The sequence below is a fragment of the Trachemys scripta genome, chromosome 11, assembly GCF_013100865.1.
Source record: "Trachemys scripta elegans isolate TJP31775 chromosome 11, CAS_Tse_1.0, whole genome shotgun sequence".
Classification (NCBI taxonomy): Eukaryota; Metazoa; Chordata; order Testudines; family Emydidae; genus Trachemys; species Trachemys scripta.
The window spans coordinates 72,238,071-72,261,227 of NC_048308.1; the positions used below are offsets into that span (position 1 = coordinate 72,238,071).

General features: G+C 43.5%; 1 protein-coding gene across 6 annotated transcripts in view; it reads right to left on the reverse strand.

The window, feature by feature from the left end:
• The window catches only part of TRAF3IP1 (TRAF3 interacting protein 1), a 115,579-nt gene that overhangs the window by 49,700 nt on the left and 42,722 nt on the right, over positions 1-23,157 (reverse strand). For 5 of the 6 annotated variants that reach the window (XM_034785351.1, XM_034785350.1, XM_034785346.1 and 2 more), the window contains 3 exons: positions 16,357-16,377; positions 8,593-8,683; positions 200-283 (listed from right to left, as the gene is read on the reverse strand). In XM_034785351.1, coding sequence (XP_034641242.1) covers positions 200-283; positions 8,593-8,683; positions 16,357-16,377 — 196 coding nt within the window. The remainder of the gene's footprint in view (positions 1-199; positions 284-8,592; positions 8,684-16,356; positions 16,378-23,157) is intronic. The other variant, XM_034785347.1, reaches the window with a different exon arrangement.

The window sequence follows — 23,157 nt, forward strand, 5'->3', positions numbered from 1 at the left end:
AGCATACCAAATCTTAAAATTTTCTAAGCTGAGGCCATGTACAGTGTGTATATTTTAGTATCGTTGTTACAGGTGAGTGTCACATGGCATACCACAAAATGATGCACTGGGATAACTAGGAATGTTTATTCTGCATATCTCACACACACACACACACACACACACACACACACACACACACTCACTCCCCTTCCCTTACCTCTCTGGAAGTAAAACCTCTGCACTTTCTTGTCGTTTTATCCGGGGAGGAGCTGGCCTTGCACTATTGGGACGTGGTGGTCTTCTACAATAAACAAAAGATTTTTCACTTATAGCTGCAAAACTAACAACTAATACATATCCATGGAAGTTACTAATTTATAGTAGGGCTGTTGATTAATCACAGTTAACTCGCGCAATTAACGCAAAAATATTAATCACAATTAAAAAATTAATCAGGATTAATCGCAGTTTTAATCGCACTGTTAAACAATAGAATACCAATTGAAATGTATTAAATATTTTGGATGTTTTTCTACATTTACATATATATTGTATTGTGTTGTAATTGAAATCAAAGTGTACATTTTTTTCATTACAAATATTTGCATTGTAAAAATAATAAAATGGTATTTTTTTCAGTTCACCTCATTCAAGTACTGTAATGAAATCATAGAATAGAATCATAGAATATCAGAGTTGGAAGGGACCTCAAGAGGTCATCTAGTCCAACCCCCTGCTCAAAGCAGGACCAATTCCCAGCTAAATCATCCCAGCCAGGGCTTTGTCAAGCCGGGCCTTAAAAACCTCCAAGGAAGGAGACTCCACCACCTCCCTAGGTAACGCATTCCAGTGTTTCACCACCCTCCTAGTGAAATAGTTTTTCCTGATATCCAACCTGGACCTCCCCCACTGCAACTTGAGACCANCTTGTGTCAAGTGTTGTAGCTATCTTTAGAAATCTCACATTGGTACCTTCTTTGTGTTTTGTCAGATCTGCAGTGAAAGTGTTCTTAAAACGAACAACATGTGGTGAATCTGTAAAAAGCAACAGAGGGTCCTGTGGCACCTTTGAGACTAACAGAAGTACTGGGAGCATAAGCTTTCGTGGGTAAGAAAGCTGAAATCTGAAGATGAAGAAGTGAGGTTCTTACCCACGAAAGCTTATGCTCCCAGTACTTCTGTTAGTCTCAAAGGTGCCACAGGACCCTCTGTTGCTTTTTACAGATTCACCACATGTTGTTCGTTTTAAGAACACTTTCACTGCAGATCTGACAAAACACAAAGAAGGTACCAATGTGAGATTTCTAAAGATAGCTACAACACTTGACACAAGGTTTAAGAATCAAGGTTTAAGGGAGGGTGGTTAACAGGAGTCTTTGCACTGGCCTCAGCGGCCTGCCATAACCCCCAAGTCTAGCCCCTCTTACGTCAGGGGGCAGTTGCAGCCTGACTCGGCCACTGCTACGGCCCGGTGCAGCACAAGGGGGAAAGGGAGGGGACCCAGGCCTGCCCGCTACTCCGGGTCCCAACCCAGGGACCCTCTAATGGCAGCCTCTCGGCCCTCCTTCTCTCCCCTTGCCTTTAGCCTTCCCTGGGTCACTTCCCCTCTAACCCCATTGCATCCTCTAGGCCCTTCTACTCAGGGCCAGCAGTCTGGCAGGTATCAGGCTGAAGCTCCACTCTGCTTCCCTGAGCCTGCCCAGCACTGTGCTGTCCTGGGTGCTGGTCTCCTGCTCAGGAGACAGACCTTCCTCCCTGAAGGTCTGGAACAGACTCACTCTCTTCTCTCAGAGCAGCCTTTTTATAGGGCTGAGCCTGGCCCTGATTGGCTCCCAATAAGCCCTTCTCTTATTGGCTGCCGGGCTGCACAGGCACACTGGCCTGCTGCAGCCCCTTCTAGCATGGGGATGGGGCAGACACCTCACCACAACATAATTCTACATTTGTAAGTTCAACTTTCATGATAAAGAGATTACACTACAGTACTTATATTAGGTGAATTGAAAAATACTATTTCTTTTGTTTTTTACAGTTCAAATACTTGTAATCAAAAACAAATATAAAGTGAGCACTGTACACTTTGTATTCTGTGTTGTAATTGAAATCAATATATAAGAAAATATAAAAAACATCCAAAAATATTTAAATAAATGGTATTCTATTATTGTTTAACAGTGTGATTACCTGCAATTAACTTTTTTAATCGCTCGACAGCCCTAGTTTATAGGAAAACACAAACTGAACTATACAAATCTTAAGTGTTGTGCCTATAGAACAACTTCTCTCCTGGTATCACAACAATAGTATGTATTGTGATTAGACTATGAAGCAACGTATAGAATGCGTTTCATAAATCAATACACAGTGATCCTTTGCACAGTAACCTTTTGCATCTAAAGACAATCCAAATCTTTTGCACCAGCTGAATGTCTGGCGCATCCTGTCAATAATATAGCTATGATCTGCTGCTCTATGTTTAGCTTGACTGTGAACTGCAGCAGCTGCATCAAATTCAGCATTAACAATAGAAATCTTAATGTAAAAGGGAAAGTTTAGTTTTGGCTCTAACTACAAGAAAAGAGTTACTAACTTATTCCACAATTGTTTTTCTTCAAGATGTGTTGCGCATGTCCATTCCATTCTTGGTGTGTGCATGCCCCAAGCACAGCTGTCGGAAATTTTTCCCTCAGTGGTACATCAGCTCAGTGGTTTGAGCATTGGCTGCTAAACCCGAGGTTGTGAGTTTAATCCCTGAGGGGGCCATTTAGGGATCTGGGGCAAATATCTGTCTGGGGATGGGTCCTGCTTTGAGCAGGGTGTTGGACTAGATGACCTCCTGAGGTCCCTTCCAACCCTGATATTCTATGATCAGGGTAGTTCAAGGGCCCTCTGCTGCTGTGTGCCACTGCATGTAGGTATAAAGGGCAGAGCCGCCCTGATCCTTCTCAGTTCCTTCTTGCCAGAAAATCTCCGATGGAGAGGAGTAGAAGGACAGGTCATAGAATGGACATATGCAACACATCTTGAACAACAACAGTTATGGAACTGGTAAGTAACCCTTTTTCCTTCTTAGAGTGACTGCGCAAGTGCATTCCAGTCTCGGTGGCTCATAAGCCATGAAAACAGATTGTGGGATCAGAGCCTATCTGAACAACAACTGAAGGGCAAGCTTCGTCTCAATTGCTGAGTGATGGCATAATGGGAAATACACATGTGCAACGAAGACCAAGATGCTGCCTACAAATGTCTAAGATAGCCAGGAAAGTCGCAGAAGCCTCTTGCAATCTTGTCAAATGTGCTGCCACTCTGCTTGGCGGACAATATTAGCCAAACTGTAGCACAAGAAAATACACAAGGCTATCCAAGATGATATTCTCTAAGAAAAAACTGGGAGTCCCTTCATTCTCGCTGAGATCACCACAAAGGGCTGGGAATAGAGACAGAACTGTTTGGACCTGTCAAGGGAGAATGCTAATGCTCTCCAGACACTCAAAGCATGGAGCCTTTTCCCCATCTTTATTCATGTGTGGTCTGGGGGAAAAAAATGAAGGTATGTAAATCGCTTGGTTGATACAGAAGCTAGATACTGTGGTTGAGACAAACTTTGGATGAGAATGCAGGTACATTTCATCTTTAAAGAAAACAGTATAAGGAGGGCCAGACATCAGGAAGAGCCTGCAGCTCACCTCCCCTCTTACCTAGCAGAAGTCACGGCCACCAAAAAATGCTACTTTCATTGAAATATGCAGTAAAAAAAGCAGGTAGCTAAAGGCTCAAAAGGACAATTTAAAGTTTAGATCCCATTAGGGAACAGGATCTTGTTTCTGAGGATACATCTTTCCAAGTCTTTCAAACATCTTCTTGACATTCTATTAGAAAAAAGACAGAGCAACTATCCACCTGAGGGAGTAAGGCCAAGATAGCTGCTAAGTAGACTTTGATGGAACTAACAGAACAAACCTTGCTGTTTCAAAGACTGGTTTGGCATCCTCGATTGTACCACCAAAATGGTTGCTTAGCAACCCCAGGGCACTTAGATGGACCAGGAAATGCTGAAGCAGCAGCAAGAGCCAGTTTGCGTCTATAACTCCTATTCATTTTCCTCTATATACCCTGACAAGGTGTAGAAGTGGAGTAGCTGTGGTACAGCTGAGGACAAAAGTGCTTCCTAGACTTCAGAGTCATCTTAGACTCCTTTAAGCTGTGAAGTTTATCATCAGTCTGAGATGAAAAGAGGGATGGACCTTCAAATAGCAGGTCCTACAGAGTCTGCTGAACCTTCTGGGGCAACTCCAAAGACTGTAGACATGAGCATCTGGGTATGGTGATGGCAAAGGCAACGGTCCTAGAACCTGAATCAGCCATGTCCAAACCAGCCTGAAGTGACGTTCTTGCCATTCATTTTCCTTCATCAAACCTGAGGCTAGGAATAGCAGAGGAGTTCGGAGTCAGGGCCAGGCCAGGGTCGATAACAAGGGTCAGAGTCTGAATCAGGAGGCAAAGTCCATATCAAGCCAAGTTTTAAGCCAGGAATTCAAGACCAAGAAGCAGGAATGGTCGTGGCAGCTAGAGAAGATCCATGCTGTTGCCTGGATACTTCCTGGAACTATCCTTGGGTTTATATAGGGCAGGGAGCCAATTTGGAGGCATGGGGCTGCCGTCTGTCAAACCTTTGAGACGGAACTTCCCACAGTCTATGTCCACGGTGGGTCATGGGAAGTGGAGCGCAAGTTAGTTGCAGCTGCTGCTGGGTGATAGCCGGGAGATGTCAGCTGCTCGGTAGATCTACAGGCCCAGGTTCTAGATGCATGAGGCCTTACAACTTGTCCTTAAATTTTAGAATGGCGTCCCAGATATTAAAGTCATATCACCCTAATAAAGCCTTCTGGTTAGTGAGTCTAAGCTTCAGAGTGGTAGCCATGTTAGTCTGTATGAGCAAAAAGAACAAGGAGTACTTGTGGCACCTTGGAGACTAACAAATTTATTTTGTGGGCTAAGACCCACTTCACCAGATGCATGCAGTGGAAAATACAGTAGGAAGATATATATATATATATATATATATATACACACATATATACACACACACACACACACACACACACACACACCAACTCTAACAAGACTAATTAATTAAGGTGGACTATTATCAGCAGGAGAAAAAAAAAAACTTTTGTAGTGATAATCAGGATGGCCCATTTCAAACAGCTGATCAGAAGGTGTGAGTAACAGTTGGGGGAAAATTAGCAAGGGGAAATAGTTTTTAGTTTGTATAATGACCCATCCACTCCCAGTTTTTATTCCAGGCTAATTTAATAGTGTCCAGTTTGCAAATTAATTCCAGTTCTGCAGTTTCTCATTGGAGTCTGTTTTTAAAGTTTTCTCGTTGAAGAATTGCAACTTTTAGATCAGTTATCGAGTGTCCAGGGAGATTGAAGTGTTCTCCAACTGGGTTTTGAATGTTATAATTCTTGACGTCTGATTTGTGTCCATTTATTCTTTTGCGTAGAGACTGTCCGGTTTGGCCAATGTACATGGCAGAGGGGCATTGCTGGCACATGATGGCATATCACCCTGCCATAGAGTAATTTCTTCTACTGAACAAATCCAGCTTTTTAGCACCCCTTGATTTAGGGGTAGATATCAGTTGCCCCTGGAGCTCCCACTCAACATAAGCTGATACTAATGACCCCAGAGGGGGATGGGAATAAAAATGCTCAAAACCTGGGCGGGTTCATAATATTTATGCTCCACTCATTTGGATGTGAGAAGGAGTGAGGAGGAAGTTTGCCAGTGACACTTGCTAGGTTCTAAAATTGCCTCATTAAATTGTCAGTGCCACTCGAGATGGCGCAGCAGAGGCCAGGATATCAATGAAACGGGAAGAAGATTTCCTGACCTCTTCTACTTGAACCACTTTTTTTAAGAGCTTCTGGTGGACCCTCTAGTCATCAAAAGGGGGCAAAGGCACTCCTGAGGAAACTGCCTCACCTGGTGAGGAGAAAGATGAACCCAGCACAAGCTGAGGCTGTGTCTCCTCTGTTCATCGTCCTGCCAAATGTTCATGAACACCTTCTACCTGCTTGGTATTGGACCCAATAATGGGCTTGATGAGCTGACTCATCATGTTTAGCTGAGGAAACTGAACTTGGGGAGGGTGATCTGGAAACAGGGGGAACCCCCAAGGGCAATTGAAAGGGCGCTGGACCCCAAAGTCTTGAAGGCCACATGTCCATGCCAGCACCACTCACAGGGTCTTGCAAGTGTACCCAGGGTGGTAAGGTTGGGGAAACGGGGGGCGAACAGCAAGACACACACTGCAGCTGGGGAACATAAGAGCAAAGATCTGAGTCAGAAAAAGAGTCACCTTCTCCTGATCAAGGAGGGGCCAATCCAGTCACTGCCAGGGACTGGTGCCAAGAGTCCAGGGAAGAGTGAAGGATAAGAGCTCCAAGACTCAGGAGATTGACTCGGTGCTAGGAACTGCACTGAGGAGCTGGCACCACGCAGTACCATATAAGCAATCTGCATCGCTGGTAAAACAGCACTGATAAGCTCAGCAAGTCCACTGCAGCTTAAGACATCTTTGGAGTAGATGTACTGGGATAGTCTTTGACTGATGTGCAAGAGATGTACACAGTGTTGGAACTGATGAAGATGCTTCTTCAGGCCCCAGACTTGGTAGTCCCTGCCAGAGTCAACGGTGCTGATTTAGCAGATGAGTGGAGGAGTGCTTCAGTTTTGACTGCACTCTACACTGTCCCCTTTCTTGGCTGACTTAGGGACCGGGGATCTGCATCTCCCAGCAGTGTCCTTGGAAGCCTTCTGCTTCTTCCTGGGCACCGGCAAGGGAGAGCAGTGCCAGGACTCAGTCAGCATCGGAGACATACTTCTTCAGATGCTGAAGTGCTCGGTACCATCTCCAATCGAGATGGCTCTGAAGGTAGTCTCAGAACCATCTCTATCAAAAGAAACTACAGTCTGGTCTCTAGCTCTTTCTTGGTTCTATGATTCTAAGCACGTATTTAAGTGCTTTCCTGAATTGGTGCTCTAGCCAGCTAATGTGTGTGCTATGAATTAACCTAAATATATTTAAATGCGATCCATCAAGCCCTCACCTTTATTCGACATTGGTGAGACCTCATCTGGAGTACTGTGTCCAGTTTTGGGCCCCACACTACAAGAAGGATGTGGAAAAATTGGAAAGAGTCCAGCGGAGGGCAACAAAAATGATTAGGGGTCTGGAGCACATGACTTATGAGGAGAGGCTGAGGGAACTGGGATTGTTTAGTCTCCAGAAGAGAAGAATGAGGGGGGATTTGATAGCTGCTTTTAACTACCTGAAAGGGGGTTCCAAAGAGGATGGAGCTCGGCTGTTCTCAGTGGTGGCAGATGACAGAACAAGGAGCAATGGTCTCAAATTGCAGTGGGGGAGGTCTAGGTTGGATATTAGGAAACACTATTTCACTAGGAGGGTGGTGAAGCACTGGAACCCATTCTTCATGGGTTACCTAGGGAGATGGTGGAATCTCCTTCCTTGGAGGTTTCTAAGGCCCGGCTTGACAAAGCCCTGGCTGGGATGATTTAGTTGGGAATTGGTCCTGCTTTGAGCAGGGGGTTGGACTAGATGACCTCCTGAGGTCCCTTCCAACCCTGATATTCTATGATTCTAGACTTGAAGTCCTTGCAAATCTGGTACCGATCCTTAATATGAAACTCCCTCAAGCATTTTAAACAACTAAAGTGAGGGTCACCCACAGGCAAAGGCTTCAGTCATGCCAGGCAAGGCTTGAAGCCCAGTGACTGAAGCATTCCTCAGTATTTACAACAGACCCCCAAACTTGGGGAACCGAGAAAGAATTAACAGACACTAAACTAACTCAACAAACACCAACTGTCCCTAATAACTGTACAAACATGTAACTATATACAAGAAAAAACACGCTGAGAGCACTTGCTAATGCAAGACCAACAGATTCGAACCACCATCATGGGCAGTAAGAAGAAACTGAGGCGAGCGAGGTTTCAAGAGCAGCTTGGCCCTATCCACATGCAGTGGCACGCGGAAGTAGAGGGCACTCAAGCTGCCCCGAAAGGTCCACTGAGGAAAAAATTTCTGACAACTATGCCTGGGTGGTGCACCCACCAAGAGCGGAACACACATGTGCAATCAAAGAACCACCTTTGCTATCTTGCCTGGACATACAGAGGAAATTTGTATTTGAAAAGATAAAAAAATAAGGCAATTGAAAAGGAGAGTTCTCCACCTCAGTAGTATGGGAAATGCATTAATGTACTATTCATCTCATTATTTCATTCTCAATCTGTACATTGTAATTTAAGATAGCACCATTTATACCAAGGCATGCTATGAACTAAAATGATAACACTGAATTCAACAAAAATTACAAACTGGAAATAACTGTTCATTAAGACAATGAAGTCATCCATATCTAGGTGTACTGGGTTGAATCATTTGATACATCATCTTCATGCAGACTATCATTAGCAGCAATTTATTGTTAAAAGTGTCCTTATCTGCTCTCAAGATAATTGCCTTCTTCAGACCTGTTACAGTTAGGTTAGAAAGGAACAGAGATAGGAACGGACCTTTGGGTGACATGAGGTGGAAGATCATTAGATACTTCGCCATTCTCGGACACCATTGGCTTCTCAGAGGCACGGTTTCCAGCTTCTCCTTCTATTAAAAGGAAACATCACCACAGCTTAGTCATAATTACAAGTTTGAAATGTAAATCTAAGCCTTTGTACTGAATTTTACATTTTATCAAAGCTCAGTGTGTGCCAGTTAACTAAATCCACTACAACAGAAACAGTTTATTTTTTTAAAATTTATTTGTTACCAAAGCCTTTTAAGCCTGAAATATTTAAAACTATTTAAATATTGAACTTACAGTTCAAATGGACACTGAGAAATAAGTCTATACTCCAACTCTTCATATTCGTTCACAATACTGTGACCTTTTCCATTTGGAAAAAGTTGGCTACTTACCAGTAGCATAATTGTTGTTCTTTGAGATGTGGGTGCAGACATGTATTCCACTCAGGTGTGCGCACGCCAAGCCACCAAAGCCGAAGGACTTTGTTTAGTAATATGTGTAAGGGCGGAGCTAGTGCCCTTTCCCTCGTAGTCCCTACTGTGACTACATAAGGGCAGCACCCCGACCCTCCCTTAGTTCCTGTGCACCAAAACTGAGGCTGGAAACTCTGATGCAGAGGGGATGAAAAGAAGAAAAGGTGATTCATCCTGTAACTGTATTTCTTCAAGTTGTGTCCCAATATGGGGTGCTCCGCTTCAGGTGCGGATGTACCTTTGAGCAGAGATTTTCATTAGCAGTCAGTTGGGCACATGCACGGGCCCCACAGATCCCCATGCCTTGCTGAAGATATATAAAACTGCACGGATGAACCACCCTCAGTTCCTTTTCTACTGCAAAATCCCAAAGAGAAAACTCTGAAGCAAAGGGAAAGGAGGATGAACAGTGGATCTCCCATAAGGACATGCATATTGAAGAACGACAGTTACTGCACAGAGTAAGTAACCTTTCACTCTCTTTCAAGTAGTGTCCCTATGTGTGCTTCACTTCAGGTGACTTCTGAGCAGTACCACAGGAGGAGGGAGTTTCGGAATAGAGTCTAGTACAGAAGACAGAACTGCACTGCCTACTGCTACATCAGATCTAGAGGCATGAACCAAGGCATAGCATTTGGAGAAGGTATGTATTGAAGACCATATACTGGCCCTGCAGATTTCAGGTACTGGAATGTCCTTAAATAAGGCCAGGATGTTGACTGCAACCTAGTAGAATGGGCCAGAACCCTAGCAGGAGATTAAGCATTGGCAATCTGATAGCAAGTGATAATACATCTACCTTGAAATCTCTGGGTAGAAATAGAGGAACACTTAGATTTGTCTACAATGTAGACTATTTGTCTCAGAGACTTCCAAAATGGTTTGCTCCTATCGAGATAGAAAGCCTCTCAGAGATTTCCAAAATGGTTTGCTCCTATCGAGATAGAAAGCCAATGCTCTTTTGACACAGAGGGAACAGTAAACGTATGGTCTGGCTCAGATGAAACTCGGAAGATACCTTAGGAAGGAATCTGGGATGTGGATGTAGGGAAATTTTATCCTTGAAAAATACTATAAAGGAAGGATCCACCAAAAAGGCCCTCTGATTTCCCCAACTCTTCAAGCCAATGTAATGATTATTAAAAAGGCTGTCTTTATGGACCTCTACCTAACAAGTGGACTGTATGCCCACGAACCATCAAGGACCTATGCCTTGAGGCAGAGACTCTTTAGGGTGGGATAAAGCAGTCACTTTGCATCTTAAGAGGGATGAGGGAAGCATGAAAGGTTGATCACCAGACAAGGAGATAATCAAAAAAGGTAATGATGCCATGCATGTATTGGCCATGTAAGGACTATCAAGAGGTCCTTGTCCTGCTTGATCTTGTTCATCACTTTTAGAGTTAGAGACACTGGGAAAATGAGTAATACAGACTCTTCTCCCAGGGAACTGATTGTGGCTTGGGAGAAAATATAGCTAAGTAAATAACCTGATTACAATGAAAGTAAGACAGCACCTTAGACAAAAATTCTGGCAGTGGTCTCAATGATACCTTGTCTTTGAAGAACTGCATATATGACGTGTCTGCCATAAGGCTTGCAATTCGCTGACTTGTCTTGCAGATGTTATAGCCATCAGGGAGGCTGTCTTCTAGGTGAGGAGAGACCACAAATATGGTGCTATCAGCTCAAAAAGGCAGACTCATGCCATCACTGTATTAAGAGCCATAATGGCACCATTTTCCTCTCTGGTGGAAAAAGGCAGACAATACCCTTCAGAAATCTAACTATCATAGCCTTGAGAATACCCTCTTTCCTTAGACAGGAAGATGGAAAGCTAAGATTGCAGCCAAGTGGACCTTCAGGAAGCTAAGAGCTACTTCACAAGATTTTAAATGCAGCACGTAGTACCGAATATCATGAATCTGAGCTGACATGAGCTGAATTTGATTTGATGTTGCCCAAATTGAAAGACATCTCCACTTAGGTGGACCTTGTAGATACCATGCATTTCCTCTCCTCCTCATTTAGCCATGCAACATCCAAAGAGTAAGGTGCAGACTGTCCAGTGTAGAATGAACAAACTGGCTGGGATGTTGAGTCAGGTGGTAGGGAGAGACTTAGGAGGCCAAGCTGGTAGGGTGAGAAGATCGGAAAACCAACACTACCTCAGTCAGGCCAGTGCAATCAGCATTACCTTGGCATAGTCCAATTTGAGCTCCCCAATTCAGATGAAAATAATTGGTTACAGATCCCAGGCTGAGCACCACCTGGGAACAGAACTGACAACATTTCCTGTTGTCCTTTGTCAAAAATATGTTGATAAAAGGGACGCCCCTTTCTCCAAAAATAGATCTCAGCACACTATTATTTAGGGACCACTCACGGTTGTCTGAAAAAGTCCTGCTGAGGTGATCAGCCAGCTGGTTTTGAAAGCCTGGGAAGTGACCTCTTGCTTGGTCACATAATGCACTGTAGTGGTATTGTCAGTGAGTATGAACTGTGGCTCACTGGAACTGATTCTGAAAGGCCCAACAGACATTGTATACTGCTTGAAGCTCCAGTACATTGATATAACAAGAGGTCTCCTGCTCTTCCTACAAAACACTGAATCTCTAATGATCCCAAATGCACTCACCAAGCTATTGTGGAAGCATTCGTGATTAATGTTCTAGTTGGTGGAAGAAAGGCAAAAGAGACCCCTTTGAAACACACTGCAGTGTTCTATCCATGATTGTAGTGAGTCCGGTAGCTCAGGGGACACTCAGATAAGGGTGTCCAGTGACTGGCAACTTGGGTGACGGACCAACCTCAGCCACAACTGAAGAGAGCAAAGAGCCTCTCCTGCTGTGCCCTGTAAATACATGAGGCCATATGGCCCAGTAATCTCAGGCATACACAGACCATGGTTGAAGGATGAAATTGGAGAGCCAGACAAAGGCACCAAATTGTCTGGAATCATTCTTAGTCTCGACTTTGTAAAGTCTAATAGGGCCCCAATGAACTCAATTTTTTTGAGTTGGGATTAGAGTTGATTTTCCTTTGTTCAGGATCAGACCCAGCTAACCAAAAAGGTCCAAAGTGAACTGGACATGAATGAGGATCTGCTCCCTGGATGTGCCTTTTGTCACCAGCCAATTGTCCAAGCACAGAAAGACATGAATCCCTCTCCTTCTGAGAAAGGCCACCACCACCATCACACAATTTGGTAAAGACCCATGGGGCTGAAGATAGGCCAAAGGGGAGAACTGTGTACCATTAATGTTGGCCAGCCACAAGAAATCTCAGAAACTTAGTGTGGCATATTGGAGATCAACATCAGCAAACCAGACATTATGATTCAGTGCAAGAAGAATAGTAGTAAAGGTAATCACAGATTAAAGGATAGGTCTCTATCCTTCCTTGGATTTGGGGATCAGGAAGTACTGGGAGTAGAATCCTTTTCCATGAAGATGAAGAGGAAGCTCCTCTATGGCCCTCATAGCACACAGGGTTTCCACCTGCTGCGTAAACAATGACTCATCGTAGTGGTCCATCCAGTTACATGGGTATGGGGATAGGAGGGAGACTGGATATGAACTGAAAAGCATAATCTGATCACATAGTGCTAAGGACCTACCTGTCTGTAATTATAACCTCCCAAGTACTATAGAAGTGGGACAACCTGTCCCAGAACAGAAGGGACGGGAAAGTTATGTTCCAAGCTGGAGTGCTGCTCTTGAGACTCAAGTCAAATAGGCTGTCAAGTCCACGAGATGAGAGGATGGGCCATTTGGTAGAATTAGACCCAGAAAGTCTTCTCTGTAATTTGTGCCCCTTTCTGGAGAAATACTGCTACCTCAGAGTAGGGGGACTGATGGAAATATCGCTGAGGGTGATATTGCTGCTGCCGTTGATGGCTACCAAAACCATGTCTCCTTGGGGCCTGAACATAAATCATCAAGGAGCACAGGGGCTTTTGGAGGTCTTTAAAGGACTGTAATGTCTCTTCATTTCTCTCAGTAATGATGAGGTGACCAAAAACAGCAAGTCCTCTATGCTCTGCTGGATCTCACGAGCCATGACAGGGTTTTGCAACCACATAAAATCCTCCTCGTTGTAAAGACTGAAGCCATTAGCCTGGATAAAGCATCTACTATATCCAAAGCTGACTGTAATGATGTCTTGGCCACTAAATGGCCTTCTGCAATAAAAGCCTTGAACTCCTCCCTGAAGGACTCTGGTAACTTATGCACAAATTTGAACATGGGGTCCCAGTTCACAAAGTCATTTTTATATAATAGCACATCCTGGTTGGCAATACACATCTGCATGGGGGACCTGATGAAACAGAGATCCCTCTTCCTTCTGACGAGGAATCTGAGCTCAGCTGAGAAGTTCCAGCCTGTACTAGTTCAGGCCCCTCAGTATCTCTGAGGGGCCTGATGCTCCACAGTGGTCCCCGATGCTGAGGCAGAGCTCAGGGCCTGCTTGAGAAGATGCGGCTTTAATCTTAAGTCTCAAGCCACCTTTGTCCTCTTTTTTAAAAAGCTTACAGATGGAGCACCTTTCTCTAATGTGCCCTTCCCCCAGACATCATAAATGTCAAGTGTGGGGGATGTTACTGAGGATAGCTACCCTACACCAAGGACAAACTTTAAACCTTGGTGAGGGCATTCCACCGGGAGAAACTACCTAATTAATCACCACTACCACTACTAACTATTATGACTAACAGGTACTACTAACCAACTATAACTATATTCCAAAGAAACAGAGAAAAAACTGTGAAGACAAGTGTGAGGTAAAAAAAAAAAATCTCACCGAATACTCGGACTCTTGCTGTAGGCAATGAGAAGGAACGAGGTGGGTGAGGGCAGTGCTGCCCTTATATAGCCACAGGAGGGGCTATGAGGGAAAAGGGTGCAAGTTCTATGCTTACATGTACTGCTAGGCAAAATTCTCCAGCTTTGATGTGCTGGGTATGCTCACACAGTTGCAACCACACGAACAACAACAAGGATTTCACTCTCTCCTCCAGTTCTTCAAAAGTGACATGGCAACTTTTTCCTCTTATCTTCATATTTGTTCATTATACGGGGTATATATGAGAGAGGACATGAAGTTCATAAAAAAGATCACGTTCCATACATCAGGACTTTTAACATCTATTGCAATTATAAGCTTTTTTTCATTTCATTAAATATTTACATTTGCTGTTTCCCCTCTAACAGTGTTTCCAATTCTTGTTTAGTTATATTCACATTATTATGATCTCAGTACAGTTGACACCACTTATTATAAAGATTATTCTAATAAAATACAACTAATTCCCCCCGACTCCCCTGAATAGAATACAAAACTAGTCTGGTCAAAGGGAATCTCAACATTTCCTCATGCTAAACCTATGAAGATTGTCTTCTGAATCTCTCTTTTCATGCTGAGTTTAAATAGACATAAGAACATAAGAGCAGCTATACTGGGTCACAATGGTCCATTTAGCCCAGGATCCTGTCTTCCAACAGTGGCCAATGCCCCAGAGGGAATGAACAGAACAGGTAATCATCAAGTGATCCATCCTCTGTCACCCATTCCCAGCTTCTGGCAAACAGAGGCTAGGGACACCATCCCTTTGCCCATCCTGGCTAATAACCCTTGATGGACCTATCTCCAAGAATGTATCTAGTTCTTTTTCTATTCTCTCTGACCAATAAGTGACACTTTTGTTTTGAATATTTGCTAACTGTGCAGGTTAGCAGGATATAACCAGTTCCTCAGGCTTTGCAACAGTATTTCTGTGGATACTTTTTAATAAGTAAACATAAAAATTAGAAAAAACAATATTAGAGGCAGAAAGCATTCAATGCCCTTACAACCAATCTTAAAAATTTGTACAAACAGATATTTAATGACTTTTCCTATTTAATACTGATTTGTTCAGATAGTGCTTTAAGAGAAGACTAACCCTCTATAAGAAGTTTGTCTTCTGCCCTCATAAACTTTAGTTCCGATATCTCTGAAGAATAGCCCCATCCCAGTAAGTCAGGCTCTGAGTCATCAAGGTATTTATGCATATGCCTAACTTTGAGCATGTGTACCACCACTGTAGTCAATGGGGCTACTCACATGTTTAAGTACTTTTGCTGACTGGGATCTCATTTGTTCAGTTTTCCTAACTTGTTTATTTTTACCCTGAGCCCTGAACAATTTATTGCCAGAAAGACATCCCCTTTCTTTTTTAATTGACAAATGAGACAGTAAGGATTTTTTAAAGTTAATTTTAACTTAATGCAGCTCCCAGGCATTTTGAATAAATCGTCTACTGACTCTGTACATAATTTACTTCGTTAGAGTAAAAGAATAGGCATGAACACATTTAATGTACAAAAATGCTACTTTGATATTAAAGTTGATGGTACCAACTAATGAGTAAGGAAATTAGGAGTTAACAAGCCATACTGCCCTTAAGCAAGGGAGGACAGATAGCCTAGATATTAAATCACTGAACTGAGAATCAGAATACCTGATTCTTATTGCTGACTCTGTGACGGGCTTTGTGTGGCCCTTGCAAATCATGTAAGCCTTCCTGTTTCTGAGTTTCCTCATATATAAAATAGGCATAATATTTCTCTATCCCACACGAATGATGTAAGCCACTCATACTTTGGTGAAGAACACCCCAGACTGCTTATAAAAGTAGGAAGTAATTTCTTAGTAAAGCACATGACAGTATCCATTAAGATCCACTGATTGAGAGACTGCACATATGCATAATACTAAGTCACTTAGAGACTACAGGGATGGCGCTTTAGAGAAGATTTAGATTTAGAATGTCTTTCTAAACTTGTACTGACATTAGGAAAGTGGAAGATGGAAATGCCATTGAAGTAGATGGTGAAATAACTACCTACAGTATTTTGCAAGACAAGTTCCATGCAGTGTCTGCTTAGTCTCAAAATAAAATATATAAAGCAGTTGTAATTAAAACAAAAACAAAACAAAAAAACCACATACAGAAACACCACTTAACCCTAAATACAGACCAACGCCAAGGGTATCTTTTTATTATTTTTGACTTAGAACTACTTCAATAAAAATGTATTAAAACGTGAAAACAGAAGTCATTTACATTTCATTTTTGTTTATAAATTAAACATTCTTTAATGTATATTGGTGTAAGTGTGAAAAATACACTATTAAAACTATAAAAAATATTTAATACTACTACAACAAATTTTATTTTAACTGCAGATAGGTATTTTGTGAGTGCTATTTATATTTCAATGTAATCCTTACTATACCTGCATCACTGGCAGATTCTCCTGAAAAAATAAAACACATTTATCAGTCTTCAGATAGGAGATTCAATATCTTGCTAAAGAAAATAATGATCAAGTTAGACATCTAGTACTACAACAGAACTACAGAAAACTACTGCCCAAAAGGGACTGAATCATTACCATGAAGAGCAAATAATTTAGTGGAGTCTCCAGGTATAGAATCACAGTCTGTTTAATGATGCTGTAGTTATTGTGCAGAACACAGATTAGTGTCTTAATCATGGGCTGAAACAATTTTAATGAAAGAAACTACTGAAGCTTTCAGCTGACCAGACCATAGGGAACGGTCTCACTTCAATGTAAATTTAGCATAATCTACAATTACACTAACAAATGAAAGGTCTAGAGAAAAACTCAGAGATTAGAATATTTAGAAGCAGTCATCTCAAACACCTATAAACCCTTTAAAGCACTGGGTATATTATAAGGAAAGCTATGTTCAGTTCTTATAAACTGTTGCTGCAAATGTGAATGCCTGCAAAGACACTTTGTGGGAATCTGATGGGGGCCTAATGCAGTCAGACAGACAGCTGCCTTGAATTCCACTGTGATTATCTGGGTGCAATAGATTAATGCTCTCTGAATGATAACTCCTAAAGTAAACCGAAAAGGTACTGAATACCCCATGTGATCAGACATCTAAGCCTACCTATCGCTAATTAGCGAAATTTAAGAAAATAACCATTGCCAGCAAAGGGATGGAAACCATTTAACCTAAACTCCCTTTAAAACAACAGAAATGTCTCTCAGTACAGCTCAAGTAAGATTTCCTATTAGATATTGGCTAAGTAGGCAGTCCGACTGGAGAACTTCCTGTGATTGAGTAGGACTTCTTGGACAGCTGCAGAGCACTGCTCCTCCTCTTCATTCAGCCACGTAACAGCCACGACTAAGGTGCAGGGAGCTGATCACACAATGGAAAGTGCAGCCATGGTCCTGAGCAAGCAGATCTGGACAGAGAGGAAGTGATATGGGAAACTCAAGTGGCAGAGCAAGGAGGTCTGAGAACTAGCATTGTCTCTGCCATGCTGGAGCAAGGAGTCTGAGCTTGGCCTGATCCACCTCGAATTTGAGGATGACCTGTGGGATGACCAGGATAGGGGAGGAAAATATAACGACCCAACTGCCAGCAGCAGTGGAAGGCATCTGAGAGGGAGCCTGGACTGAGGCCGCCCTGGGAGCGGAATAGGCAACACTTTTTGTTTCCCCTCATTGCAAACAGGTCGATCACAGGGGTGTCACATGTTGCGAAGATGACCTGGAGAATACTCTCCTCCAGGGACCACTTGTGGCTCAGGGAAAAACGCTACTGAGATGGCCCTCAAGACGATTTTTCACCCCCAACGACTGGATTGCTGATCTAGTGATGTCTTCCTTAACGCAAAACTGCCACAGATTGATCGCCTACAGATAGAGTAAACTGGAATGCTCCCCCACTTGCTTATTCACATAGTACATTGCGGTGGTATGGTCTGTGAGTATGTGAACCACCGAATGTCTGATGCAGTTCTGGAAGGCACAACATGCATTGTGGAAAGCCCGAAGTTCCAGCACATTGATATGGAGGAAGGCTTCCTGTTCTGACCACAGGCCCTACATCCTCAATGAGTCCTGATGCACACCCCAACCCACAAGGGAAGTGTCCATAACCACTGACTTGGTCAGAGGGCCTAGCGAAGGGACTCCTAGCACACATTGTGTGGGGACTCCCACCAGTGAAGGGAATCTAGGACTGATGGAGGGAGGTGAACCAATCTGCAGGACAGGGCAGTAAACTATCCTGAACCATATCTGAAAGGGGCAGAAGGTGCAACCTGGCGAACTGGACCACCTGTGTGCAGGCAGACATGTGGCCCAACAAGCTCAGACACACACAAACTGTTGTGGACGGCTGGGATTGCAGACTGAGACAGAGATGGTAAATTGCCTGGAAGAGGTCAGTCGGCAGGAATGCTCTCAACCTCGTGGAGTCTAACAGGGCCACAATAAACTCAACTTTTTGAGTGGGAGCCAAAGATTGACTCTGAGGTGTTTAAAATGAGTCCCAGAGGGTGAAGCAAATGCAACATGATGTTGACGTGGGCGAGAACATCCTTTCTGGAGCCACTCTTCAACCACCAGTTGTTGAGATACAGGAAAATGTGGATTCCTTTCCTCCTGATATATTCCATGACCACCATCATACATTTGGTGAAGACTTAGGGAGAACTGTATATTGAATTCTACTACTAAGAAACACAGAAACTTCCTGTGGCTCAACAGAATGCCCACATGGAAGTCCCCATTCTGAAAGTCCAGAGCTGTGAACTAGTCATTCTGAGACTAGTGCAGGGAGGACGGCCAATAGAGCGACCATATGGAATCTCAGGTATTTGATGAATTTGCTCAGGCTGTGAAGGTCAAGACTAGGTTTCATCCCACCCTTGGATTTCGGTATCAGGAAGTACCGGGAGTAAAAACTGTGGCCCCGCTGTTTTGGCAGAACTTCCTTCACCACTCCCAACTTCAACAGAGAGTTGACCTGCTTGATGAGCAGTTTCTCACGAAAGGGGTTCCTGAATAGGGACAGAGAAGGGGGGTGGGAATATGGTGTGGAGAGAAATTAGTGTGCAAAGTCTGATCTAATAGCTTTTGGAGGTAATAGAGTCCCAAGCAAGGTAAAAGCGGACCAACCCTGTCCCAAAAGGGGCAGGGGGACGGAGGAACGACTGGAGCAGTGCTCTGGACAAAGAAGTCCAATGGACACTTAGCCTGCACCGAGGGAGGGCGTAAGGACTGTCTGAAGCCTGAGCCCAACTGCTTTCTTTTGTGGAATCTATCCCTCTTTCTAGGCCAGTCCCATTGTTTCAGGGGAAAGGCTGCACAAAGGAATGCTGCGGGCAATATTGCTGCTGCTGCACCACCCATTAGGGCATCTTTGTGCGGACAGCATGAACACTCCCAAGGACCACAAAGTAGCCCTGGAATCCTTGAAGGAGTGCAAAGTGTCATCCGTCCAGTCCGAAAACAAGACTGAGCTGTCAAAGAGCTAGTCCTTTATGGCTTGCTGTATATCTAGAGCGATCCCAGAGTTTTGCAACCAGGAAGCCCTCCTCATGGTTACTGCTAAGGCCATGGCCCTGACTGCAGTAACTGCAACATCAATGGCGGATTGCAGGGATGTTGTGGCAGCCAAACAGCCCTCTGCAGCAAATGCCCAGAACTCCCCACCTGAGGCCTCAGGCAACTGCTCTTCAAATTTAGGCGTGGCTGATCAATTAAGGAAATCATACATGGGCAATAAAGTTTGTTGACATCTCTGGGGACGATGAGGTATGGATCTTCCTAGCCAGGAGTTCCAATCACTTGGAATCTCTATCCTTGGGGGCAGACTTGAACCTACCTTGCTGGGCCCTGTTAATTACCACTGTTACTACCAGGGAGTTTGGGGCCGAGAGGGAAAAGAACGCCTCAAAACACTACATGAGAACAAAGTATCGCTTTTCCATGCGTTTCGCCACTGGCAGTACCGATGCTGATGTACTCCATAGGGCTCTTGACAGCTCAAGGAATGCATCATTGATCAGCAGGGCCACACTCCCAGGGATGACAGGCTGTAAAATGTCCACTGGTTTATGCATGTTCTCTTGGGCGAACGGCTATGCTGCGTAAAAGGTCCTAGAGTGAAATCCCTGCAAGCTGCATGGACACTTTTCAAGGACATCATAATAGAGGCCCAACTTAAATGTATACCCCAAATTAAAAAACACAGTAAAAGAACTAAAAAAGAGCCACTGTGATTTAACAGCCATGTAAAAGAAGCAGTCAGAGATAAAAAGGCATCTTTTAAAAAGTGGAAGTCAAATCCTCGTGAGCTAAATAGAAAGAAGTATAAACACTGCCAAATTAAGTGTAAAAATGTAATAAGAAAAGCCAAAAAGGAGTTTGAAAAACAGCTAGCCAAAAACTCAAAATGTAATAACAAAATGTTTTTTAAGTACATCAGAAGCAGGAAGCCTGCTAAACAACCAGTGGGGCCCCTGGACGATTGAGTTACAAAAGGAGCACTTAAAGACAATAAAGTCATTGCAGAGAAATGAATTCTTTGCTTCAGTCTTCACGGCTGAGGATGTTAGGGAGATTCCCAAACCTGAGCCAGCTTTTATAGGTGACAAATCTGAGGAATTGTCACAGATTGAGGTGTCACTAGAGGAGGTTTTGGAATTAATTGATAAACTTAACAGTAACAAGTCATAGGGACCAGATGACATTCACCCAAGAGTTCTGAAAGAACTCAGATGTGAATTTGCAGAACCACTAACTATGGTTTGTAACCTGTCCTTTAAATCAGCTTCTGTACCCAACGACTGGGAGATAGCTAATGTAACGCCAATATTTAAAAAGGGCTCAGGAGGTGATCCCAGCAATTACAGACCGGTAAGTCTAACGTCAGTACCAAGCAAATTAGTTGAAACAATAATAAAGAATAAAATTGTCAGAAACAGAAGAACATAAATTGTTGGGCAAAAATCAACATGGTTTCTGTAAAGGGAAATCGTGTTTTACTAATCTATTAGAAAGCAACAGAGGGCACCTTTGGGAGCATAAGCTTTCGTGGGTAAGAATCTCACTTCAAGTAACCTCACTTACGAAAGCTTATGCTCCCAATACTTCTATTAGTCTTAAAGGTGCCACAGGACCCTCTGTTGCTTTTTACAGATTCAGACTAATACAGCTACCCCTCTGATACTAATCTATTAGAGTTCTTTGAAGGGGTCAACAAACATGTGGACAAGGGGGATCCAGTGGACATAGCATACTTAGATTTCTAGAAAGCCTTTGACAAGGTCCCTCACCAAAGGCTCTTATGTAAATTAAGTTGTCATGGGATAAGAGGGAAGATCCTTTCATGGATTGAGAATTGGTTAAAAGACAGGGAACAAAGGGTAGGAATAAATGGTAAATTTTCAGAATGGAGAGGGGTAACTAGTGAAGTTCCTCAAAGGTCAGTCCTAGGACCAATCCTATTCAACTTATTCATAAATGATCTGGAGAAAGGGGTAAAAAGTGAGGTGGCAAAGTTTGCAGATGATACTAAACTGCTCAAGATAGTTAAGATCAAAGCAGACTGTGAAGAACTTCAAAAAGATCTCACAAAACTAAGTGATTGGGCAACAAAATGGCAAATGAAATTTAATCTGGATAAATGTAAAGTAATGCACATTGGGAAAAATAACCCCAACCATACATACAATATGAGGGGGGCTAATTTAGCTACAACTAATCAGGAAAGATCTTGGAGTCATCTTGGATAGTTCTCTGAAGACATCCATGCAGTGTGCAGCGGCAGTCAAAAAAGCGAACAGAATGTTAGGAATCATTAAAAAAGGGACAGAGAATAAGATGGTGAATATCTTATTGCCCTTATATAAATCCATGGTACACCCACATCTTGAATACTGCGTACAGATGTGATCTCCTCATCTCAAAAAAGATATACTGGCATTAGAAAAGGTTCAGAGAAGGGCAACTAAAATGATTAGGGGTTTGGAACGGATCCCATATGAGGAGAGATTAAAGACTTTTCAGCTTGGAAAAGAGGAGACTAAGGGGGGATATGATAGAGGAATATAAAATCATGAGTGATGTGGAGAAAGTGAATAAGGAAAAGTTATTTACTTGTTCCCATAATGTAAGAACTAGGGGCCACCAAATGAAATTAATGGGCAGCAGGTTTAAAACAAATATAAGGAAGTTCTTCTTCACACAGCACACAGTCAACTTGTGGAACTCCTTGCCTGAGGAGGTTGTGATGGCTAGGACTATAACAGTGTTTAAAAGAGAACTGGATAAATTCATGGAGGTTAAGTCCATTAATGGCTATTAGCCAGGATAGGTAAGGAATGGTGTCCCTAGCCTTTGTCTGTCAGAGGGTGTTGATGGGCAGCAGGAGAGAGATCACTTGATCATTTCCTGTTAGGTTCACTCCCTCTGGGGCACCTGGTGTTGGCCACTGTCGGTGGGCTGGATGGACCTTTGGTCTGACCCAGTATGGCCATTCTTATGTTCTTATGGTATGCCTTAAAGTCTTCCTGGATAGAAGGGGAGGACGAACCCAGCAACACAGGATCATCCAGCGACAAGGATGAATGTCTTGGCTGAACCAAAACTCGCTCTCGCTCCTGGGAAGATGTACCTGGGAGGACTTCCTTCTGGGTAGGAAGATGACTGATTCCTGGGGTTGTGGCTGATCCAGAGCCATCACCATTGACCTGGCAGGTGACTTCACTTTTCAGCAGGATCTCCCTGACCAAGAAGCATCCCACTGAGTCCAAGGCCACTGATACAAGTAGTGCAATGGTGGCTAGTAGGGGCCAGGCCAGGGACTTCCTTCCTGGCCATAGAGCACATGCCAACTCTGGGAGCCATACTGGTCCACTGTTCATCGGCCCCCAGCGTTCATCAGAGTGGGATGGACGACAATTCCACCCCAGAATCAGAGCCCTGGGATCTTGGATACACAGGCAGAGCGATGCACAGAGGAGCCAATAGGTGGTCCAAGTCATCCATTGCCCAGAATCTGGTGGGAATCAGTGCCCCTGATGAAGATGGTACTGTCAGTACCGAGCATGCCTGAGACACAAACAGTGTTGGTCACAGTGCAAACGTCGGTATCAGAGCACCCAAACGCTCAGACGCTGAAAGGGGGCAGAGCTGCCAAGGGTGCATTTGCGGCTTCGAATGGGCAGGGCCAAAGTGGGTCCCAGTGCTGAGGTCCCCCAC